The 22,115-nt window shown below is 58.5% G+C and overlaps 1 protein-coding gene across 1 annotated transcript in view; it reads left to right on the top strand.

Moving 5' to 3' along the window:
• Positions 1–21,014, top strand: part of PTPN23 (protein tyrosine phosphatase, non-receptor type 23) — a 31,824-nt gene extending 10,810 nt beyond the window's left edge. The window contains exons 3-24 of the mRNA XM_019508006.1: positions 932–1,008; positions 3,401–3,450; positions 4,083–4,214; positions 5,595–5,675; positions 6,365–6,496; positions 6,964–7,011; positions 8,529–8,585; positions 8,784–8,842; positions 9,225–9,304; positions 9,498–9,612; positions 10,795–10,860; positions 11,691–11,836; positions 12,147–12,467; positions 13,167–13,321; positions 14,345–14,496; positions 15,127–15,306; positions 15,490–17,914; positions 18,415–18,599; positions 18,828–18,932; positions 19,238–19,376; positions 19,472–19,588; positions 19,840–21,014. Of these exons, the coding sequence (XP_019363551.1) occupies positions 932–1,008; positions 3,401–3,450; positions 4,083–4,214; positions 5,595–5,675; positions 6,365–6,496; positions 6,964–7,011; positions 8,529–8,585; positions 8,784–8,842; positions 9,225–9,304; positions 9,498–9,612; positions 10,795–10,860; positions 11,691–11,836; positions 12,147–12,467; positions 13,167–13,321; positions 14,345–14,496; positions 15,127–15,306; positions 15,490–17,914; positions 18,415–18,599; positions 18,828–18,932; positions 19,238–19,376; positions 19,472–19,588; positions 19,840–20,388 (5,371 nt within the window). The 3' untranslated portion in view covers positions 20,389–21,014. The remainder of the gene's footprint in view (positions 1–931; positions 1,009–3,400; positions 3,451–4,082; positions 4,215–5,594; positions 5,676–6,364; positions 6,497–6,963; positions 7,012–8,528; positions 8,586–8,783; positions 8,843–9,224; positions 9,305–9,497; positions 9,613–10,794; positions 10,861–11,690; positions 11,837–12,146; positions 12,468–13,166; positions 13,322–14,344; positions 14,497–15,126; positions 15,307–15,489; positions 17,915–18,414; positions 18,600–18,827; positions 18,933–19,237; positions 19,377–19,471; positions 19,589–19,839) is intronic.
• Positions 21,015–22,115: the final 1,101 nt, after the last annotated feature.

Below are 22,115 nucleotides of genomic sequence, written 5' to 3'. Positions count from 1 at the left end.
CCAGATGTGGCCTCCCCGGTGCTGAATAGAGGGGGGAAATCACTTCCCTCAATCTGCTGACAAAGCTTCTACCAGTGCAGCCCAAGATGCCGTTCGCCTTCTTGGCGACAAGGGCACACTGCTGGCTCTTATCTATCTTATTGTCCACTGTCACCCCCAGGTCCTTTTCTGCAGAGCTGCTGCCCAGCCAGTTAGCCCCCAGCCTGCACCAGTACATGAGATTTTTTTTCCATCCTAAGTGCAGGACTTTGCCCTTCTCCTTATTGAACCTCATGAGATTTCTTTTGGCCCAATCCTCCAACATGGAGTAGCTGGGCTCAGGCTATCCTGACACATGCAGAAGTAGGGCAGCTCCATCCCTACAGAGCCCCGGGCGAGCGTGCGAGTGGTGCCAACATCTTGCTGTGTTGCTGACACAGCCTGCCTCTCTTGGAGAAGGTCAGGCTCACTTCCTCTTGCTCTAACTGCTATGCAGTGTTTTCACTAGGAATCTGAGAAGATGGATCACAACTAAGATCAAAGAGTGTGGATGGAGCTGGCAGTTGCACTATTAAGTTGTTACCCAGCATTGACAAGCCCATTTCATTTGGGTTTAAAGTTACAGCAGGTTAGCTTGCTTACTCCTGGAGAGGCGTGAGCAGATGTAATGGTCAATTCAAGCTGAGTAGCAGGTCTCACCTCCCCTTTGAAAATGGTTGAACATCATGTCTGCCCATGGCCTGAAACATCAGAGCTGGACTGGCGTTGGTCACCCGCAGCCTTTTAGATCATTTGGCTCCAGGCCAGTTGTCAGAGCTGTTAGTACTAACCCATGCACCTCTCCCAAAGCCATCACCAGTGTGTGCTCCGTGGGCAGCTGGGCTGTGCCCTAGGGCATCTTGCTAGCTTCCTTTGTGGCAGGCAGTAACTCACTCGTCTCCTCTCTTCACAGGACAGAGATCTTCTCTGGCAAGACAGTTACTCATGAAGATATCAAGTATGAACAGGCATGCATCCTCTATAATCTTGGTAAGGCCCAGAGCCCAATGGCTTGGCTTCCTTGGCAGCCTCTTTGCAGAGAGTCTGCCATGGCTTGTTCAACCCCAGACGAGTGTCCTTCTCCCTGGCCAGCCCTTCCTCTGTGCTAGGGGGGACCTGAGAGGGTAGAGAACCTAGGCAGCCTCCATGAAGGTGCAGTGCCTTTTAGTGCCTTGCCATGAACAGGGAAGGCCGCTGAATGAGGCCCTTGTTGCTTTACAACATTGGCCAAACCACTTTTCTGTATGTCTTGTAGCCTTTGATCTGAGGCTACTTTCAAGGTGTTTGACTCTGTATGTGTGTGCAGTCAAGGATGATTCTCTTCCATGGTGGTCTTGTCAGGCGCCTTCGGACCACAGATAAGGCCTACTCAGGATTGACAGACTCTGTTTTGGCTCAGACACATTTCAGTACAGAGTGGGTGCCTCTGGGTTTTTGGTCCTTGTGTTCGTGTGTGTGTGTGAGAGAGAGAGAGAAAAGCTGGATTCCAGGACCTAGCCAGGAGAGCTTGTCCCTTTCTCAGTGAATGACACAGCAGTGTGTCCGTATTTCACCATGCCTGACAAATCCAGGACATATCTGCATGAAAGCTGTATCAATTTAACTGCCACACATGCAGTTTTCCCCCAAACATTCATCCTCCAAAATTGGCGTGCGCATCTCAAGCAAGGAAGCTGATTTTCTGCCTGGAATAGAAGCATGGAGGCACTATGAAATGGCTCCTGTTCTTTTTCTTCTCTCCTCCTGCCTCCCCCTCACCCACCCAGCACTGCAGTGAGGGAGGGATGGAGTTCAGTCTTCAGCAGCAACTATCATTTTAACCATTATGTGCACACTGAAAACCTGGTAGTTACTTTAGCTGTGCAGCTAAGAGTTGCTGCCAATTATGCAGTGGCAGTGAGAGGCTTAAACCTGTAGCTTTTGCCTGTTCAGAAATGGCGGGGTGAGGGAGCTGAAGATCAGGCTTTGCCCCTGCTCCATGAGACTAACTCTCAGGGAGAAACCTTTCTTCATTCTACATTTCAGAAACAAGGTGCACATGGTATATAAGAAAATGCAATATTTAGACCTGGATCTGAGTGAAGTGGAGCAAACTTCCCCTTGTTGGGGCAAAGATTCACCGTCCTTAAGTCGATTTGGATTTTCAGTAAAGTTGTGGCCTCATGAATTGGGGTGTCCTGGGGGAAACCTCAGGCCGGGGCAGGCATGGGGCTACAACCATATCTCCTTGAGCCAGGGTAGAATCATAGAAAAATAGAAAATGAGGATTGGAAGGGACCTCAGGAGGTCACATCTAGCCCAACCTCCTGCTCCAAGCAGGATCAGTCCCAACTAGATCATCAACATCCAGATGTTGAGAAAGGAGGCAAGTGCTGGGCAGCCTTCCCTGGAGCCTGCATGAATTCAGTTCTGCAGCCTGATGCTTGTGGGTGCTATGTGCTCAGTGAGACTTGGGGCCACAATCCCAATTGTTCCTGGGCACCTCAACTCCCTCAGCGCTATGTTAGAGTCAGGAAGCCACTAGCAAACAGCCATGGCCACTTCCAGCTGTGAGCAGTGTTCTTGCGTCCTAGACACACCCCTTGGTGTTTGCAGCTGGACATCGCAGCCTCCTTCATTTCTTGTCAGAAACTGTTCTCTGGGGTGCGTGCACCCTCACACAACTCTGCCCCACAACTAAAGCTGAAACCCTAGCTAGGCTGGTCTCCTTGAGCAGAACTATACAATTTAAAAGAGCTGAAGAGTCTCCAAGATTGTGAAATGGGAGGAGAGAGACCCGGAGCAGCTAGCAGTCTACAGAATTGCCTTGAGAGGTTACAAGACCCTTTAAAAACCAGAGATGACTAAACACCCCTGGAGTGAAGAACAATGAAGCCATGAAGTTAGGTGACTCCTGGAATAGCAATGCAACAGCTGCTGTAACATGGAGCAGGAATCAAAGCAGGGGACATCTATCCCAGTCAGAAAATCAGCTTTCCTGCTTAACAGGGAGGGAAGCGGAGAAGGTAAATGTTGTACGTTAAAAACTGTGGTATTTTGTGGCCGTGTCAGTACAAAACATCCAGCACAAATGTAGCTGTGCCAGTACCACAACCTGGCCAAAGGCCTTCAGTAACCTGAGGAGACTGGACAGGCACCTGGCTGGGGTCTTATGACCCCTGCCACTCCCAGTGCTCCTTCCTGCCCATGGCAACAGGTTGGACTAGATGATCTGTCTAGGTCCCTTCCGACACATTGATTCTATGAACCTATGGTGGGTTTGTTTTACTGAAAGAGTCTTCCTTTGGGAGCTGTGATCATGGACACGCAATGTGTGTAGTCTGGTAAACGTGGCATGTGTGAAATGGCTGACAGCCTGACTTGAACCTTCTGTTTCCAACAGGCGCGTTGCACTCCATGCTGGGCGCCATGGACAAGAGAGTGTCAGAGGAGGTAAGGCTGTTGGAACAACTCGGTTTTTGCCTCTTTTCCCCAATAGTAGCACAGAGGCCTGTAGGACTGAGAGCCTTTGAAATGGTCATGGTTTATCCCCTCTGCGGTCTTGACATCATTAACTCATTTAAAATCTCACGGCCTAAAATGTTTTAATGCCCTCTTTCAAATATGGAGTTGTGGCTGGCAAAGATGAAGGAACAAGGTTTGTGTGTAGTTGCAGAATCAAAAAGCAATGCCTATTCAAGCCCTGGGCACTCTGCTACAGCGTAACATCACAGGGTAGTATTGCAGCAGGCTGTTGAAATATTTCCTCTGGCTGAAAGCACAATCTACCCCACCCTCAGTGCAAAGGGCTGGTCGTATGGTGTCCTGGTATGGCCCCCTTGAGCGTCCTGCCAGCTGCACCATCCTGTCAGAAGGGGAGAGATTGCAGCTAGCACTCATTGTGGAAGTGTGCCTGGGGCGCATGTCTTGGGGTCACTAGGTCCCAACCCACTAAGAGCACAGCAAGTGAAACCCAGCACCACATACTCTACCTGGGACCTTACAGGCAGCCACAGCTTGGGTGTAACATGCTTTTGCTGATACATGCGTGTGTGCTTTCTCCCCTCCCCGCCGCCCCTGGTCAGGGCATGAAGGTTTCCTGCACCCATTTCCAGTGTGCGGCGGGGGCTTTCACCTACCTGCGGGATCACTTCCCTCACTCCTACAGCGTGGACATGAGTCACCAGATCCTGAATCTCAACATCAACCTCATGCTGGTAAGTAGCAGGCATTAGTTGTGCCACCGATCCCAGTTACCTTAATTTTTGAAGGCATTAACTAAACCTGGAGCTGGGGAGAAATGCACCCAGATCTGAATCTCCCTCTGCATGTCTGCTTCAAAGCCCAGTTCAAGGGAAAGCCTTTTGCAGGGCCGTTAGATTATATGGACAAGGTCTGAGTTGTCTTGGTGCTTTCCAAGACGTTATCTTTCTCAAGATGCTCTAAAGTGCAACTGTATGGGAGGAATTGTGCCTCAGGCTGTAGGACAGACACTGATCCCACTGTGGTGGGGCAGGAACGCTCTCTTGTCCAGCTACAGCATTGCATCCTGGCTTGTGGGGTTTCCTTTGGGGTCTTTGTGACTGTTATCAGAATTGGACCTCGAGCTGTCTGGCATAGGGGCCTGAGCAAGCAGCGGGAGTTGATTTTCAAATTGAGGGAAATAGCATAGCACGGAAAGAGGCTGCACAGGTGGCCGTTGATATGGAAGGTGATGAAGATACCTTGGCGTTGTCAAGGCGGACAGGTCAAGAGCCTCCTGCTCTTCCACGTCTCCCATTAAGCAGTCTTGCTCCTTGCATGTTCCTGCTTCTCTAAGGAGCCATGGGAGACTAACAGCTGCTGGTGAACAGTTTGGCTGAGGTTACTTAGACCTGGGAAGGCAGAGGGGATTTTGATGTTGAACACTTTAAATAGGGTGGGTTTGAGTCCATCCATTTTGCTGAACTTAATGCATGAAGTGCGGAAAGTCCAGGCTCCCTGGAGGAAAGGGAAGGGGGGGTGGAAGTCTCTGGCTGGTGTGGGATCACCGGCCTTTGTTTGTCTTTAGGGAGTGCTGGGGTCTCGCACCAACAGGGATGTCCCAAATGTGTGTGTTGACTCTGATCGCTCAACCCGCCGAGTGAATGCTGTCTGGGGACGCTGGGTGGACCAGCAGTCTGCCTTAGTCCTGGCACCTCCCCTCCAACTGAGAACGCAGTTCAGCGTTCAGAGCCCTCACAGTCCTTGCTTGACCTGGCCATTATTGCTGCACCTAGGTGGCTAATTTTGGCAGTGGGTCTTAGTCCACCAATCCTGGACTGAACCCGCCTGCCCACTGCTCTCAGCCAGGGGTTTTTGCTTCAGGTCACAGCGACACCTGGCTACTGCTGGCTCTGAGGGCTTTGGAACAGCTTTATCCTGGTGCATTGTTCATCCCCTGAGCTACTTGGGCCTCTTGGCTTTGATTATTGTTTTTTAAGTATATTTGCCTTTGCCAAAAAGTCCTCTGTGTGGGAGGTGGTGGCGAGACCAACTCTGGAGGAGTGCTGGAATGAAGCAGTGTGATACCCAGGAAGAAGCTGATCATTTCCCTGTGTCTCTTTTTCTCCGTCAAGGGCCAAGCTCAGGAGTGTCTCCTGGAAAAGTCTATGCTGGACAACAGGAAGAGCTTCCTCGTGGCCAGGATCAGTGCCCAGGTGGGGGATGGGGGTGGCGCCGACACTCCAACTCTTTTGTCTCTGCTGTGCCAGGCTCCACACCATTTATGCTGGTAGCTGTCCTGACCAGGGCTGCTTCACATGCTTCCCCTGTCCCATATCAGCATCCACTGCAGTCTTCAACCCTGGGTCAAAGCGGTTTGGAAGGAATGGAAAATATCCCCGTAAGGCCTCACTGCCGCACGCTGAGCTGACTCCACTAGCAGCAGAGTTGGGAGGATCTGTCCAAGTTCCACTGAGTGCGAGAGGAATTTGTTAGAAAGGTGCCAAGAGTCAAGTCGCTTGAATCTGTGTGAACCCCCCATAATCCAGTGTGGATGGGGCTTACAGAAAGCCATGATGATCACAGTACTTGGGCACCTTGGGGCAGCCTGGCCTCAGGGTCACATTTACTTTGGGCTTACGCTTTAGCTTGTGTGGTCTGTGTATATACCCTGCTAGTTCCTGCATGGAGAGGGCCATCTCCAGGGGTGCTGGTCTGTCTCGTTGCCAATCAGCAGCTCATTACCCCGCCTAGGTAACCATGAAGTCACATGGCCGCATTCCAGCGAGCCCCTTCCCTGCCTTGTGGTTTTGCTCCTGTCTGACCTGGGACCAGCCCTTTCAGTTTGGTTCTCCACTGCTGTGAATCCCACTCATGCTCCCTCTGGCCGCCTCTCCCTGCACAGGTGGTAGACTACTACAAAGAGGCCTGCCGGGCACTGGAGAACTCCGAGACGGCCTCGCTGCTGGGAAAGATCCAGAAGGACTGGAAGAAGCTAGTGCAGATGAAGATTTACTACTTCGCGGCCGTAGCTCATGTAAGTGGGAGAGACGACACTGTACATTGAGAACATGTCATGTTCTTTGGCACCTGGGGAAGTGCTTCCCTCCACCTTTGGTTATCGATGCTGGTTCCCCACAGCCAGGATTGTTCTTGGAGACAGGTGAAATACAGGGTGCTACAAGGCCACTGAACCTTTCCTTAGGGCAAGGGTCAGCAACCTTGTGTTGTCAGCTCACACCATGAGCTGCAGATCTCTGCGCCTGGAGCATCCGAGCCACCTGCTCTTACCCTTGCTGCCAGTCCCTGTCCCCAGCAGCTGTGGCACGGGCAGATTCTCCAGCAAGAGCAAGCACATGGGTGAGATCAGTGGGGACAGCTGTGAGCCAGGGACTTCCCTGGGCCAGGTTCAACCTTTTGGAGGGACATTGGTCACCGCCCCCCACCCCGGGGCATCCGGTGGAACTTGTCTGCTTACCATCCGCGGTGTGTGTTTCTTTGCAGTTGCATATGGGAAAACAGGCTGAGGAGCAGCAGAAGTTTGGAGAGCGAGTAAGTAGAGCCCAGTCGCTGCTTGCTGTTGCTAGGTGAATGCGCTCGCAGAAGGAGTAGACAGTTGCACCTTACAGACTGACTGAATCAGCAGTGTGGGAGCTGTGGAGAGCAGCTCTTTCCTGTGCCAGAGGGACCCGGTTTCACGTCCTGGCAGGACCGGTGCTTGCAGAGCGGACGGGCGTCTGTCCATGGTGCTGAAACAGTGGCGACTCCAGGGGCTGTTAAAATTGATCTCAGCAGCACCTGCCTGCTATGAACCAGTGTCTGAGCTGGAACACAAAGGCTGACCAGTCTGTCCTACTCCATGTAAACTGCCATGCCACCTTCCTTGTTCCTGGGCAGGCTTTCAGCCAACCAAGCTTTCTGTTCTTGCTTGTGTCCTGCAAAAGGGGCCATTAGCTGCCCTCGGGCAGAGGGACGAGAGTTAAAGCTGAAAGCTGTATATGTCAGCGATGCGAGTTGCAGACCCTGGTGGCAGAGAAGAATCTCTGTGAGCATGGGCGAGCTGCCTCCGATCCCAGACACTGGGGTCCCCTACAGCATGTGATATTTCCCCAAGTGGCAACACTAGCTGTAGAAACCAAGCTGGCAGATCATCACGCATGATGGCTGTAGCTGCATTAATTCTGTAGTAGGTGGTGTGTCGCAGCACCCTCATCTACATCCTTTCTCAAGGGCATAGCCATAGCTGTCATGGGCTGGGCACCTTTACTGGGTTTGGTTGCTTGGTGCCTTCTTGTCTTAGAAAGCTGTGCTGTGCTTCATAGAACTGGACTGTCCTAAGTGTCTCTATGCTGGGGACTGACTGTTGTGGGGCTGCCTTGTTGTTCTCATGGGGATGTGATAAGGGCTTACAAAAGATTTAAATGACAAAGAGAAAGTCATAGAATCCTAGAAAATGAGGGCTGGAAGGGACCTCCGGGGGTTGCATCTAGTCCAGCCCCCTGCTCGAAGCAGGACCAGCCCCACCTACATCATCCCAGCCAAGGCTTTGTCTAGCTGGGTCTTAAATGCTTTCAAAGATGGAATGGGGATTTGCTGTTTACCACCTCTCTCCATATGAGAATGAGGGGTCACAAATTGAAACTAGTAAGTAGTCAGTTTAAAGCTAATACAAGGAAGTTTTTTCACACATCATGGAATTCGTGTGGGGCTCATTGCCACCAGGTGTGGTTGAAGCTGACAGCCCGATTCACAAAGGGATTGGACGCATGCCTGGAGGAAAGGGGCATCAGCAGCTATTGAACACAGTATTGAGGGGCACAGCCTTTGAATCAGAGCTTCCTAGATCTCAAATGCTGGAGGTTGCAAGTGGGAGAAGAACGAGGGGGGTGGAAAAACCATGGGCATGCCTAGGTCAGTCTCCCTTCCCACATCCACTTTCAGCTGTGGTGTGATGCAGGAGACTGGGCAAGTTGGACCTGTGATCTGACCCAGTCTATGGCAGGTCTCGTGTTCTTGGGCTCCTCTGTTCCTAGGGTGGTGAGGCAGACTAACCCTGCCTCTCTCTGCAGGTCGTCTACTTCCAGAGTGCTCTGGATAAACTCAACGAAGCCATCAAACTGGCAAAGGTACTCCTCCCCCTGCCCCCACCCCCACCCCGTGGTGCTGATTGTGTTTAAAAACCTTGTGCTCCGTGGTTGGGTGTCTCTTCAGGACACTAGCAGTGCAGAGTGTGCATATCCCCTGCAGATAGCAGGGGGCACCACATTAAAACTGGCCCCCGCAGGGTGCTGGTGACTACAGCTAACTCTGGCTTTCTCTCCTAGGGTCAGCCAGAAACTGTCCAAGAAGCCCTGAGGTTTGCGATGGACGTGATCGGGGGGAAGTGAGTGCTGAACAAGTTGTGGCTGGATTATCTGTTCTGTATCGCTCTGGGTCCAGTCTTTGGCAGACCCTCCCTTCCCTTCTGCTCCCTGGACTGGCTCTGGGGAGCTGTGTGTTTTCAGTGCCTGTTAAATAGATGAGGCTGAGGTGCAGCCACAGGTTCTTTCCCACCCTTGCCCCTGGTCTGTATGCACCTTCCAGCTCCACATTGCTCAACGTGAGCACTGTTGCATGCACTTCACTCTTACCTCTTCCCCAGGCAGATCCCCACCCATTGACTGCCCGGCCTATAGAGCAGAGGTGGCAGTGCTTGTTTCAGCCTCCCAGAGGCAGCAAATGCATGATCCCTTAGCCCTGACAGTCACTTTTGTGGGGTTTTTTAGGTATAACTCGGCCAAAAAAGACAATGATTTCATCTACCATGAAGCCGTCCCTGCTCTGGACACTCTGCAGTCTGTGAAAGGTGAGAGGGGCTGGGCACAGCATGGGTCTGGCACTCCCAGCACTCAGTCTGCTCCAGCGGCAGAAGGGATGGGAACATGTCAGAGCAGCGGTGTGTGGCCAAGGGTAGAGAACAGGGCCAAGCCCCGATTAACCCCTTACTGCTAGTGCTGCCTCAGACAGAATAATGACATCCATGTCTGTTGTGAACCCAGGTGCCCCCCTGGTGAAGGCCCTACCTGTCAACCCCACTGATCCTGCCGTCACGGGCCCAGATATCTTCGCCAAGCTGGTGCCCATGGCTGCCCATGAGGCCTCCTCTCTGTACAGGTGAGCGGAGGGGGACGTGGAGCCAGCGCTTCCCCAGGCAGGCTCCCCTGCAGCTGCTATGAGGGGGACTGGGGGTCGTCACTTCTTGGGAAGTTCCCACTCTGCAGGTGTCACAGGCTTTGCCATGGGGATATGTTCCTGGCAGGGGGGGTGGGGGGGGGTTCCTTCATGCCAATTGATGGGGCTGGGCAGTAAGGGGCTTATCATAGAAGTCGAGTCGAAGGGACCTTGTAGATCTTCAAGTCCGACCCCCTGCCTGGGCAGGAAAAAAACTGGGCTCAAATGACTCCAGCCACGTAGGCATCAAGCCTCTTCTTAAAGACCCCAGGGTAGGAGCCAGCACCACTTCCCTTGGAAGTTGGTTCCCGATCCCAGCCACCCTGACCGTGAAGTCGTTCTTACAGATGTCTGATTTAAACCTCCTCTCCAACAACTTGGGGCCATTATTCCTTGTTATGCGGTGGGGGAGGGGGCGCTGGGGAAACAAGGTCTCTCCCAAACCCTTCTAGTCCCCTCTCGTGAGTTTACAGACAGTCACCAGGTCCCCCCTCAGCCTTCGCTTGTGAAGGCTGAACAGGTTCAGGTCCCGCAGTCTCTCATTGTAGGGCCTGTCATGTTGTCCCCGGATCATGCGGGTGGCCTCCTCTGGACCCTCTCCATGTTGTCCACATCCCTCTTGAAGTGCGGTGCCCAGAACTGGACGCAGTACTCCAGCTGCAGCCTAACCAGTGTTGCATAGAGGGGGAGGATCACCTTCTTGGCCCTACTTGAGATGCATCTGTGGATGCACAGCAAGGTGCGGTTAGCCCTGCCAACCCTGACCTTGCATTGTCGGCCCATGTTCATCTTGGAGTCAATAATGACTCCAAGGTCCCACTCTGCCGGTTGGAGGGTGGGATTGTAGGATCCAGTGCTGACCAGAGGTTCCCGAGTGCGTTGTGCCTCTCCTGGTAGTGTAGCCTGAGTCAGACACCAGCTAGAACAGCCCTTGGAAAGCTTGTTCCCCTCTCCAGCGCTTGCCTCCTGGTTCCCTTCCAGCTGGGCTGATGAGGGGCTGGAGCACACTGGGCAAGGCTGCCCAGCCTGGAGCAGGGAGCACAGCAGGACATCAAGCAAGGGGTCGCCTCCCTTCCTCCCTTACCTGCTTCCCCATGCTAAGCACCCTTCTCTTCTCTGTCCTAGTGAGGAGAAGGCTAAGCTGCTGCGAGAAGTGATGGTGAAGATTGAGGCCAAGAATGAAGTGCTGGAGTACGTGTGCGCTCACATCTAACTGGGACTACCCCCCACCCCGTGCTCACCCCTTCCACCATCATTCAGTCTTCCCCCATCCAAGCTGGCAAGGAGTGATCCCTTCCCGCAAGTCCAGTCGAGTGTGCTCAGCTGTGTCCCTGCCCCCAGGCCAACTGGCAGCTGGGGTTTCCCTCAGGGCTGAAGTGCTGCAGGCTGTGGCCCTGTCAGGCCTGAGGAGAGATGTTGGGTAGATTGGCTAAGGGAGGGTACAGGGCCATGGGTCTCTGGCTGTGGTCTGCGTGGCAAGGGTCTGCCACAGCAAGTGGTGGCATGTGGTTTACCCCAGGGCGATTTGGAGCGTGATAAATGGTGCTGGAAATTGTCAGGGCTGATGGCAGTGCCTTGGCCCCAGCAGTTTGGCAGCCCCTGGTGTAGTTTCTGCCCTTACATCAGAGCTGGTCACGGTGCCACCAGGGAGCCCAGTTTGGAGCACATACAACACCAGCAGCTTGTGAAGTGCCCCTGGCCTGTGCTGATGGGCAGGGGATAACCCTGCCACTGGCCCAGCCAGCTGAGGAGCAACAGTCCCTGAACTCACCCAGCTCTTGCTCCCCCTTCCCCTCTGGACCTCCACGGTGCCATGTGCTGTTGGCAGCAGTTGCAGCCATGTCTGGGGCAAAGCACACACCAGTAGCAGTCTCCATTCTGCGGGGCACTCTGGGGTCTTTCCAGCTCCTCTCTCTCGCCCACATCCTCGGCTTGTGAGAAACCAGGGCCTGATGCACTCATCTCTCCAGCGCAGCCCTGGAGAGGCAGGTCCCAAGCACTTTTTTTTTTTGTATTCACAGCCAGTTCATGGACTCCCTGCAGCTGGACCCTGAGACAGTGGACAACCTGGATATGTACAGTCACATCCCCCCGGTCCTGATGGAGAAGTGCGCTGCGCTCAGCGTGCGCCCAGACACCGTGAAGAACCTGGTGCAGTCCATGCAGGGTGAGGGGCCGGGGCTGTCTGCCAGTGCTTGGGCGCTGCCCGGGGATTAGAGCACAAGGGTGGCAATGGGATGCTTGGGGCCTGTCCTCTGCTTCAAATCATGTCTCCTCTGTCTTGTCTTCCCCTGTGAAGCCAGAGGTGGTAGCCAGCTGGGCTGAGTAGTGGACTAGTGCAAGTCCTGGGGTCAAGCGGGTGTTTGTGGGGGCCTCCCCATCTGCCAATCTAGGCCTGGTCGTCCATCTGATGCCTTGTGGCATCCTGCCCAGAACAGCTCTGGAGTTGGTAACACCACCCCTCTTCTGCCCCTCAGCACTCTCGGGAGTTTACACGGACGTGGAGGCCTCCCTGAAGGAGATCCGTGACCTGCTGGATGAGGACGAGGCGCAGGAGCAGAAACTGCAGGAGCTGCTGGGGAAGCCACCGGCACAGCAGGCATCACCCCCTGCTCCGGCCCCCGCACTGGCTGAGGTGGGCAAGGAGTGGACCAAGTACATGGAGGTGCACGAGAAGGCCAGTTTCACCAACACAGAGCTGCACAAGGCCATGAACCTCCATATCGGCAACCTGCGCCTGCTGAGTGGGCCCCTGGAGCAGGTGCGGGCTGCCCTGCCTGCCCCTGCCCTCACTGAAGGTGAGTGATGCCTCCTTGGGCAGGGGCAGCTAGCTCTGAGCTGCTTGGGAGTGCTGGCCTGACCCGGCCTGGTCCCGGTTACCCCCTTGCAGGGCTGAAACTGAGCCAGTGCCAAGGTCCTGCAGAAAAACGGGCAAGTTCTCCCTTGTTCCTCCATCTTCTGCCTCTCCCTCCCCAGCAGACAGCAAGGGAAATCCATTGCTTGTAAGTGCCCCAGAGGTGCCCGTGACATCGGGCTCTCGAGGCAGCTCAGCTGTATCCGAATGACTCGCTTGGCTGCCATGTGAGCCAACGGGGCATGCAGGGCACGTGAGCTCAGCCCCGAGCTGGTGCAGTCTGAAGCACTGAGGGGAAGAGGAGCAAGGGGCAGGGCACCCCTGCCAAGTTGGTGCAGTCTGTGTCTAGCACCTGCTCTGTGGGAAGAGGATGTGCCTGCTACCTGCTGCCAGCAGCAAGCACTAGTGCTGTCTGGCTGGGGGAATGATCCTGATCCCTCCTGTCTTGTGGGGGCCACTTGAGCGAGCTGGGCCCCCATGGTAGCTGTGACCTGCGCAAGGGTCCAGCTTTCCCCCAGTACCAGTTAGCCTGGTTCTGCTGGCACCCGTGGGCCCTGGAGCTGGGCGGCCTGTGGCTCATGGAGTCCAAAGACTGGTGCTGGCAAGCATCCTTCAGTTCTCCATCTGCCCTCTCCTCCTGTAGATGACAACCTGGCGCTGCAGAACGTGAAGCGGATCCTGTCCAAGGTGCAGGAGATGAAGGACCAACGCACGTCCCTGGAGCAGCAGCTGCGGGAGATGATCCAGAAGGATGACATCACCACCTCCCTAGTTACCACGGACCGCTCCGAGATGAAGGTGAGGCGCGCCGGGAGGCAAGTGGGGTTTCCCAGGCCAGCAGCAGGCCGAGCCTCTCGGCAGAAGGCCAGGTGGGTTGGCCAAGGAGAATTTGAAGGCATGCAGCCTGAATCCACCACTCTCATGGGCTTCCTCTTTGCTCATGTTCCTGCCCAGTTTCTATCTGGCCCGCTGGATAAAAAATGTGGTCCAGACTGTTTGTAAAAGTACTGTTGACCCTGATGCAGCACCAGGCATTGCACCCAAACCTGCCACAGGGAAGGCAGGGGGGCCATGGCAGCCAATGTCCTCTGCTGTAAATGGTGGTTAATATGTGCTCGAGAGATTCTCTGCAGTGCGGGCATAGCCTCTCCCTGGGAAGACAAACCCACCCCCAGTCCGTACGGATCTGACCAGGGTGGGAAATTCCTTCTTTAGGTCTGACCCTGAGTGGAGGGGCAAGACCCTCTAGCCAGGAACTTGCAGCTTTGCTCCCAGCAGGAGCACTGGCACAGCCCACTCCAAAGTCCCCACCCTGCAGCCAACAGAGCAAGGCTTAAAAATCACCCTGCCACACATGGCAGAAGGGGGAGGGCAACTAGCAGAGCCCAGAAGCCTGGGAAATCTTCATAGGAAACCATAAGCAGAGGTTACACCTAGATCAGCCCTGACCAGTGACTCCTCGAACAACTGCAGGGGTGGAGACTACAGCTTCCTTGGGCATCTCTTCCACTGCTTCCCTGCTCTAACAGCAAAGAAATTATTTCCCGGTGTCCAGTCTGTCACTGCTCAGCCTCCTTCCAGAGAGCTGAAGCCACTGGTCAGACCTGAATGCCATGTCCCTGGGACAGATGAGCAGGGCTTGGGGCAGAGGTCCCCTGCAATGAGCCACAGGCTTTACAATCCAGGCCAGGCCCGGCCTCCTTCCTGTTGCAATCTCACTGCACAGACTCCATCGCAGGCTCTGTAGTCAGCCTCCAGGCTCACTCTCCTCCCACCCCATCACTAGTGACCTCCAACCTCTACTCTTCCCCCCCCGGGCAGAAACTCTTTGAGGAGCAGCTGAAGAAATATGACCAGATCAAGGTGTACCTGGAGCAGAACCTGGCTGCCCAGGAGAACATCCTGAAAGCCCTGACTGACGCCAACGTCAAGTATGCAGCTGTGCGGAAGGTCCTCGCCGAGGTGGAGCACAAGTGAGTGCTGGGCAGTGGGTGTGCATGCAGCTGGGTCCTCTGGTCACACTGCATCCTCCTGCAGAGGGTGCCTGCAGAGCCCCAGGTGTGCCTGGGGCCTGTGAGAACAGTGGCACAGAGATGGTGGGACTCTCAGCTGGGACATCGGTGGCTGTGAACGTCCCTCGTTCCCACCCATAGGTTCAGTCTGATCTGCCTGCTCTGGTGCCTTCTAGAAGCACTTGCGCAGCTGGCTCTGGAAGGTCCTGCATTGTTCCTGCATGGCCTTCCTAACCCTTCACCCTCTTGCCAGGATGAGCACGTGCTGTTGCAGCCTGTGATCTCCGGCCTCCCCCAGTCCCTGTGCGACAGCATCTGAAATGTAGGGGAGCAGTGGGCAGCACCAGACTTCGCTCTGCCATCTGCTCGCAGAGACCTCTCTATGGGGAACAGTGTGTCCCCAGTTCAAGCAGAGGTCTCACCAGCCACGTGCTCCTCCTTGACATCTCCAGCTCTCATGTGCTGTTGTCTCGATGGCAAGGCAAAAGTGTGACGTACACAGACCTCCTGGGGGCTATGTGCCCGCCCCCTGCTTTTCCAGCAGTGCCCTGCCCATACCCCACCCCTCATCCTGTACCTGTACGTCTCCAGGTGGAACACCACTGTCCAGATGCTGGTGGCATCCTACGAGGCCTACGAAGACCTGATGAAGAAGTGCCAGGAGGGGAAGGACTTCTACACTGACCTGGAGAGCAAAGCAGCCAAGCTCCTTGAGAAGGCCCGAGCAGCCTGCAAAGCAACGGAGCAGAACCGCCAACAGATCCTGGAGAAGTGAGTCACGCCCCTGCTTTAATCTCAGGGTGGGGGGCAGATAAATCAAGCAGGGGCTCGGTGAGGGGTGTGGGGCAGCACGTTGTCTATAAGCCCCATATTTAAGGGTGGGTAAGCAGGGCCAGACCCCGCTGGTACGTGCCAGCCTGATCCCAACGGCCCCATGTGCCCTTGCCTTGGCAGGGAGATGAAGAAGAAGCCCCCTCCGCGGCCCACAGCCCCCAAGCCCGCCTTGCAGAAGTCCTTGGATCCGGAGGCAGTGGGTGGCCTGGATGGGGCAGAGCTGCCGTCTCTGGGCTCCCTCACACTGGCTGACCTGCCTGAGGAGCTGCGCAGCTTGCCCCCAGATGTGCTGGCCGCCCACTTCTCCCGCCTGCCCCCTGACACCGCAGCCGCCTTCGCTGCCAACCCTGCCCTGGGTGTCAGCCTCCGGGCCCCTGGCCCAGACGTTTTTGTGGGTCCTGGCCGCACAGCAAGTGCCCCCCTGCAGCCCCCTTTGGCTGGTCCACCGGGTGCCCCGTTTGTCCCTGGCCACTTCCCAGCCTCAACCCTGCTGCCCGGGCACTACCTCCCTGGAAGGGTGCCAGCCCCACCTGCCGGCATGCCCATGGGCTCGGTGCAGGGCCCTTTCCCCCCTGCCACATACAGCGGGCCCCCAGGGCCACCCACCCCGCTCATGCAGCCCTCGGCCTCGCAGCCAGCCCTGCCACGACGTGGATCTGCACCCTCGCCCAGCCCGCAGCTCTACCCAGGGGCCACACTGGCACAAGGCATAACACACTCCAGTGCTGCCCCCATGCCCATCCAGCCAACCTACGCCGGGCCTCAAGTGGCCCCCCAGAGATCTTCTCCGCAGCACATGCCCATGGCGGTCTCTGGCCCCGCACCAGGGACCCCCGGTGCCACCTACGGCCTGGGGCAGCCTGTCTCCCCTGGCGGGGTCATGCCTAGCGGTCTCCCTGCCGCTGTCCCAGTCAGACCCCCTGTCATGGCACCCTCAGGCCCACTCCCATTTAGCCAAGGCAGCAGGGACATCCCACAGCAGCCACAGGGTGTGCGACCTGCCACCACCACCGTGGACAGCATCCAGGCGCCCATCTCCAGCTGCACGGCCCCCCATGCCATGGCTGGCCCAGTGCCGCCGCAGCAGCTGCCTCCTCATGGCGGCTTCATCCCACCGCAGATGCCCACAGGCCCAGCCTCCCGGTTCCCGTACGCACAGGGGAGCGTCCAGCCCTTTGTGCCCCAGCCTCCCTTCCCCGCCGGGCAGCCGTCACATGCTTTCCCCCCTCACGTCCAGCTCCCGCCCGGTGCCGAGATGCCAGTCCGGCCCCAGCCGTTCCAGCCCCAGGCGCCCTTCCTGCCTCCAAGCCGGCCCCAAGCCCCACTCCCGCAGCAGCCCGTTTTCCCGCCTCGGGCCCGACCGCTCTCACAGGCCCCGATGTTGCCCCAAGCGCAGTTCCCACCCCAGTTCTCCAGCCAGCCCAGTGTGCTGGCCCCCGGGCAGCCTGCCCTGCACATGAGGACCCAGGTCTACCGGCTGCCGCCTCAGGACAAGCTGCCCCCACACTCTGGGAACATCGCGTTCCCCCATGGACCGCCCCAGCCCGGCCCTGCCGCCATGCTGGCCCCGGGGCAGCAGCTCCACCCTCTGCCTGCCGTGCAGCCGGTGCCCGCGGGCTCTGCTGCACCGCTCGTCTCCGCCATGCCCTTCTGCCCTCCTTCTTCTGCCCAGCATCCGGGTACCCAGGCAGGCCCGATGCCGCCGGGGCCCGTACCACTGGGCGGCCCCCAGCCTGCATCCTCTAGTCAATCCGGCCCCCACCACGTGGCCCCCGTGCCCAGCCCGGCACTGAGCCAGATGCCGGGTGGGGTGGTGGTCGCAGGCCCGGCCATGCCCTCCCCGGCACCGTCCCCTCAGCCTTCTCTGACCATGGTACCACCAGCCGCAGCTGGCCCCGCCACCCTGCCACAGCGGCCCCCGCCCTCGCTCACCCCTGGCGCAGCTCCTGGCGAGGTGCAGTTCCACCGGCAGAGCTCCTCCACGGACGACCTCCTGTCGTCGAGCCCTGAGAGCCAGCACGGGGGCTCCCAGGCAGCAGTGAGCCAGCCGCTGCTGCAGCCCACCAAGGCGGATGCCAAGGACGGCGCCAAGCCCAGGGCCGTGCAGCTCATCGAGAACGACCCCTACGAGAAGCCTGAGCGCGTCCTGCGCCTACGAGCCGAGCTGGAGCGCTTCCGCGCCCTGGTAGCCGGGCTAGAGCAGCCCGTGGGCAGCAGCACCAGCGAGCTGGATGCCATCTGGAAGGACCTGCAGGATGCCCAGGAGAGGGACGCCCGGCAGCTGTCCATCGCCATCGCCCGCTGCTACTCCATGAAGAACCGGCACCAGGACATCATGCCCTACGACAGGAACCGCATGGTCCTGCACTCTGGCAAGGACGACTACATCAATGCCAGCCGCATCGAGGACCTCTCGCCCTACTGCCCTGCCATCATTGCCACCCAGGCCCCGCTGGTGGGCACTGCCGCTGACTTCTGGCTCATGATCTATGAGCAAAAGGTGTCAGTTGTTGTCATGCTGGTTTCTGAGCAGGAGATTGAGAAGGTAAGACCCTGGGAATGGCCTTTCCCCCTCCTTGCCCAGTTACTCTCGGGCCCTGGCCAAGCAAACTGAGGCAGCTCTGGTGTCCGCTGTGGGTTGGCGTGCAGCTATAGTGCTGGGACCATGGGCTCTGTCTCCTCTACTGAGCTCCCAGGGCGGCTGTGAGCCACAGACCAGGCCAGAGCCTGCCAGAAGGAAGCTGGCAGCACGGGGAGCTGCAGCCCTGGCTGCTTTGGGGCTCAAGTGAGCATAAAGCCCAGGCATCGGTGTCGTAGCAAGTGTCCTCTTACCCCTGTATTGGTGGGCTCTGATCACAGCCCCTTCCCATCCCCTGTGTGCATCAGCTGGGCTGAGGGCTGGGGTCTTGGGGAAGGCTAGGGAGGAGTTGGGGGGTCTCGCCAGGGAGGCAGGGGGAGATGTCAGCTGGGCAGGGGCAGTCTGCTTCTCGCACTGTTGGGCTGGGGTGGCACGGGGCCTCCTGAGCCGGCTCTGTCTCCCCACAGCAGAAGGTGGTGCGGTATTTCCCGGCAGAGCGGGGCCAGCCCATGGTGCAGGGGCCCATCACCCTCACCCTGACCAGCCTCAAAGCTGCTCCCACACACGTGGAGAGGATGATCACACTCCAGTTCCGCGACCAGAGCCTCAAGCGCACCGTCATCCACCTGCAGTTCACCTCCTGGCCCGAGCTGTATGTGCCAGCGTGCGGGGGGAGATAACCAAGCTGGGGGCAGGAGGGTGCCATTGCCTGGTGCTGGGGGGGCACAGCTGGTTCCTCTGGGGCAGAGCTCGCAATGGCCTGCTGGGGCAGGATGGAGGGAGGTCCTTGGCTCTCAGCAGGGACCAAGCTGAGCTGTGCAGAGCCCCCTGCATGGGCTGTGCTTGGGCCCTGCAGCAACGACTCTTTCCCTCCCTGCAGGGGCCTGCCCGACAGCAAGGGGAACCTGCTGCGCTTCATCCAGGAGGTGCACGGGCACTACCTGCACCAGCGTCCCCTGCACACACCTGTCGTTGTCCACTGCAGGTAAAATCCGGGGGCAGGTGCAGGCCTTCATGGCAGCAGCCCCAGCTCCACTTCTCCCTGGGGGGGTGGCTGCATGCATACTGCAGGGCTGGGCACAGTGCCCTGCACCCTACTCAGAGCCACACCCCCTGCCAGGGGGAGGGGCAGCTCCCTCCACCTGCCCCGGGGATGTCCTCTCTGCCCCCACCCCTGTGCTTGGGCAAGGCAGCTGCTCCCACCCATGGGTGCCTGCCTCACTTTTCTTGCATCCCTGGGGCTCTCCTCGGTGTTGTAACCCCCCTGACACCATGCCTTCCTCTCCCCAGCTCGGGCGTGGGCCGCACGGGTGCCTTCTGCCTGCTGTACGCGGCCATGCAGGAGGTGGAGGCTGGCAACGGCATCCCAGACCTGGCCCAGCTCGTCCAGCGCATGCGGCGGCAGAGGAAGCACATGCTGCAGGAGAAGGTACTGGGCTGGGCTGGGCTGGGCTTGCGGAGGGGGCATGGGGCTGGGATCTCCAGCTTGCCCGGCCCTGCCCCTCACCCCAGCCTCCCTTCCAGCTGCACCTGAAGTTCTGCTACGAGGCCGTCCTCAAGCACGCGGAGCAGGTGCTGCAGAGACACGGGGTGGCTGCGCCCACCGCCAGCAAGCCCCCCCAGCCCAGTGCCGCACACAAGGTAGGGCTGCCTGAGCTGGGGAAGGGGCAGTGGCAGGGAGGCATTTGCAGCAGCTTGCACTGAGCTGGCCAAGGCCTGGTTGGTTGTTTGTGCTGGCTGTGCCCCACTGCCCCAGGCACGTCTGATCTGTGGAGTAGGGGCACCGTTGCCCCTACTCGCGCCTGCTCCCAGGCGCCTGTGGGGGCTCCAGGCCTGCACGGGGGGTGCTGGTGGGGACCAGTCTGACACGTCTTCCTTTTCTCCTCTTCCAGCTCTACGTGCACCAGGACCCGCAAGACCTGGTGCTGGGCGGGGACATGCCCATCAGCTCCATCCAGGCCACCATTGCCAAGCTGAGCATCAAGCCCTGTGCCCCCGGCCTTGAGCCTCCCACGCCCTGGCTGCTGCCCGAGCCGGCCCTCGCAGGCGACACTGGGACGGGCACGGTGCCCCCAGCCACCACTGCGGCAGCACCTCCCGGTCTTGGAGACGGTGCTGGCCCTGTCCCCGCCGAGCTGCCCCCCACGTCCGCCCCGGAGGTGGCACCTGAGGCAGAGAGCAGCAACCACGTGGAGGAGAGCCCAGGGCAGAGCCCCCCCGCAGAGCCCCCGGCTAGCACGGCGCCCTCGTCCTCGTCGCTGGAGCTGCTGGCCTCACTCACCCCTGAGGCCTTCTCGCTGGACAGCTCGCTGCGGGGTAAGCCCCGCGTCAGCAAGCAGAGCTTCCTGCAGCCCCACGACGGCGAGGGGCTGCGCGGCACCCGGCCCTCCGACGACCCTCTCAGCATGCTTGACCCCCTCTGGACCCTCAACAGGGCCTGAGTGTGGCCAGGGGGGCCTCTGCCTCCGGCAATGCCAAAGCCCTTGCCTGCCTCGATCCCAGCAGCCTGCTGCAGTTGCTGGACGTAGGCAGAGCCCGGGACTTGGGGGCTTTGGATGTACTCAGCACTACAGCGATGCCCCTGGCTGCTCCCACCCGCTCAGTACGTCCGGCCTGGCCTGCTGGGAGCAGCCAGCCCAGACATGTAAGGGGCCCGGGTTGAGCAGTGCCCTTTCCTCCCCAGCAGGAGAGGGGAGCGGGGCAGGCTGGGAGGGTCATGTCCCATCCTGTCTGAAGGCTCGGCTCTGGCTGCAGTCCAGGCTGCGCTGCCCCTGGCCCCCCGCTCACCGGCAGGATCCCGGCGGCTGCCGCAGTTCTGCCTGGCTGATGCCTCCAGGCAGGCGTCTGGCTCGGAGCTCCTTGCCCCTGCGCTGGAGACTGAGGGCAATTGCACTTTACCTGGGGGCAGCCAGGCATCCTGCTGAGCTCGCTGGGGTCCATCTGGTGTGGAAGCCGGGGGCGGCAGGGCACAGCCTGGGCCTGCCCTCAGCTCTGGGGGGAGGCTGTCTTGGAGGGCACCAAGGACCCCCTCTGGCTGTGCGCAGCACTCCAGCTGCCTCCTGGCCCCGTGCTCTTCCTGAGCCCTGTAGCTGCAGGCTCTTCCCCAACACCAGGCCCCCCTCAGGCCTGCTGCCCCGTTGCTCCCTGCTCCTGCGTGGGGTCTGTGCAGTCAGCAGCACCACAGAGCTGGGCCTGCAGCCTGGGAGGGGAAGGCTTGGAGCCCTTGCCTTGGTCTGTGTTGCCGACAGGCCTGCTGTAGAGCATCCCTTCAGACTCAAGGGGCTTCAGCTAGTTTCCTGGGGCCCGTTGTACCCCACAGGGACCTGAGCAAGTGGGATCCCTGCAGGCACCACCCCTCCCTCTGCAGCACCAGGGTTGCCGGCCCGGGAGAGGAGCCATAAGGGCTGCTGCCTGCGCTGCACCCAGGAGGCTGGTGCTGGGGCACCAGCGCAGGCAAACCCTGATCCCAGCCATTGCTGTGGCCTCGTGCTTGTGCCAGGAGCAGCTTCCACTGCTGGGGGCTCTGCCTGGCCTCTCACACCTTGGGCCCCTGCTCCCTGTTTGTCTGGGTGCAGCAGCTGCTGCCAGTGCCCGGGGAGCCCGGTCTGCCCTGCATGTAGCTGGGCTGTGGCCCGTAGCACCTGCCCTGCCTGGTCCAGGCAGCTTCACTACACCAGGGTCTCTGCCTTCACCTGGGTGCCAGCATCTGTCTCCAGATTGCCTCTAACCAGAACTGACTTTTTCAGCTCTTTGCTACTAAAATAAATGGAAGGTTTGGTCTGGCGCTGGGGGCTGCTCTGCTTGCTGCTTGTGGCGGGGGGGAGGGGGAGGGCGCAGTGTTTTGGGAGGTCTGTAACATGATGGGCTTGGACACGCAGTGAGGGGGCTAGCGCTGGCTCTGCCCTGAGCACAAGCACCCGCGCCCGCTGCATCTCCACTGCTGGCTGCAGCAAGCGAGCTGAGAGCATGGCCGCGCCAGCGGGGACGCAGCCCTTCGGCCAGGGTCCAAGTCCGTGCGACTCCAGTTGTGGGAGTTCCCAGTGCTATAAAAAGGGGCTTGGCCTGGAGCCGTCTCCTAAAAGTTATGGGCAACCAGGCTTCTGGCTGTCGGAGCCAGAGCGGTGCCACTTGCCTCCCGGGAGCTGCAAAATGACCTGGTTTGCACATG

The sequence above is a fragment of the Gavialis gangeticus genome, unplaced genomic scaffold (genome assembly GCF_001723915.1).
Source record: "Gavialis gangeticus isolate Ggan-Ray unplaced genomic scaffold, GavGan_comp1, whole genome shotgun sequence".
Taxonomy (NCBI): domain Eukaryota; kingdom Metazoa; phylum Chordata; order Crocodylia; family Gavialidae; genus Gavialis; species Gavialis gangeticus.
This window is presented reverse-complemented; position numbering and strand designations above follow the sequence as displayed.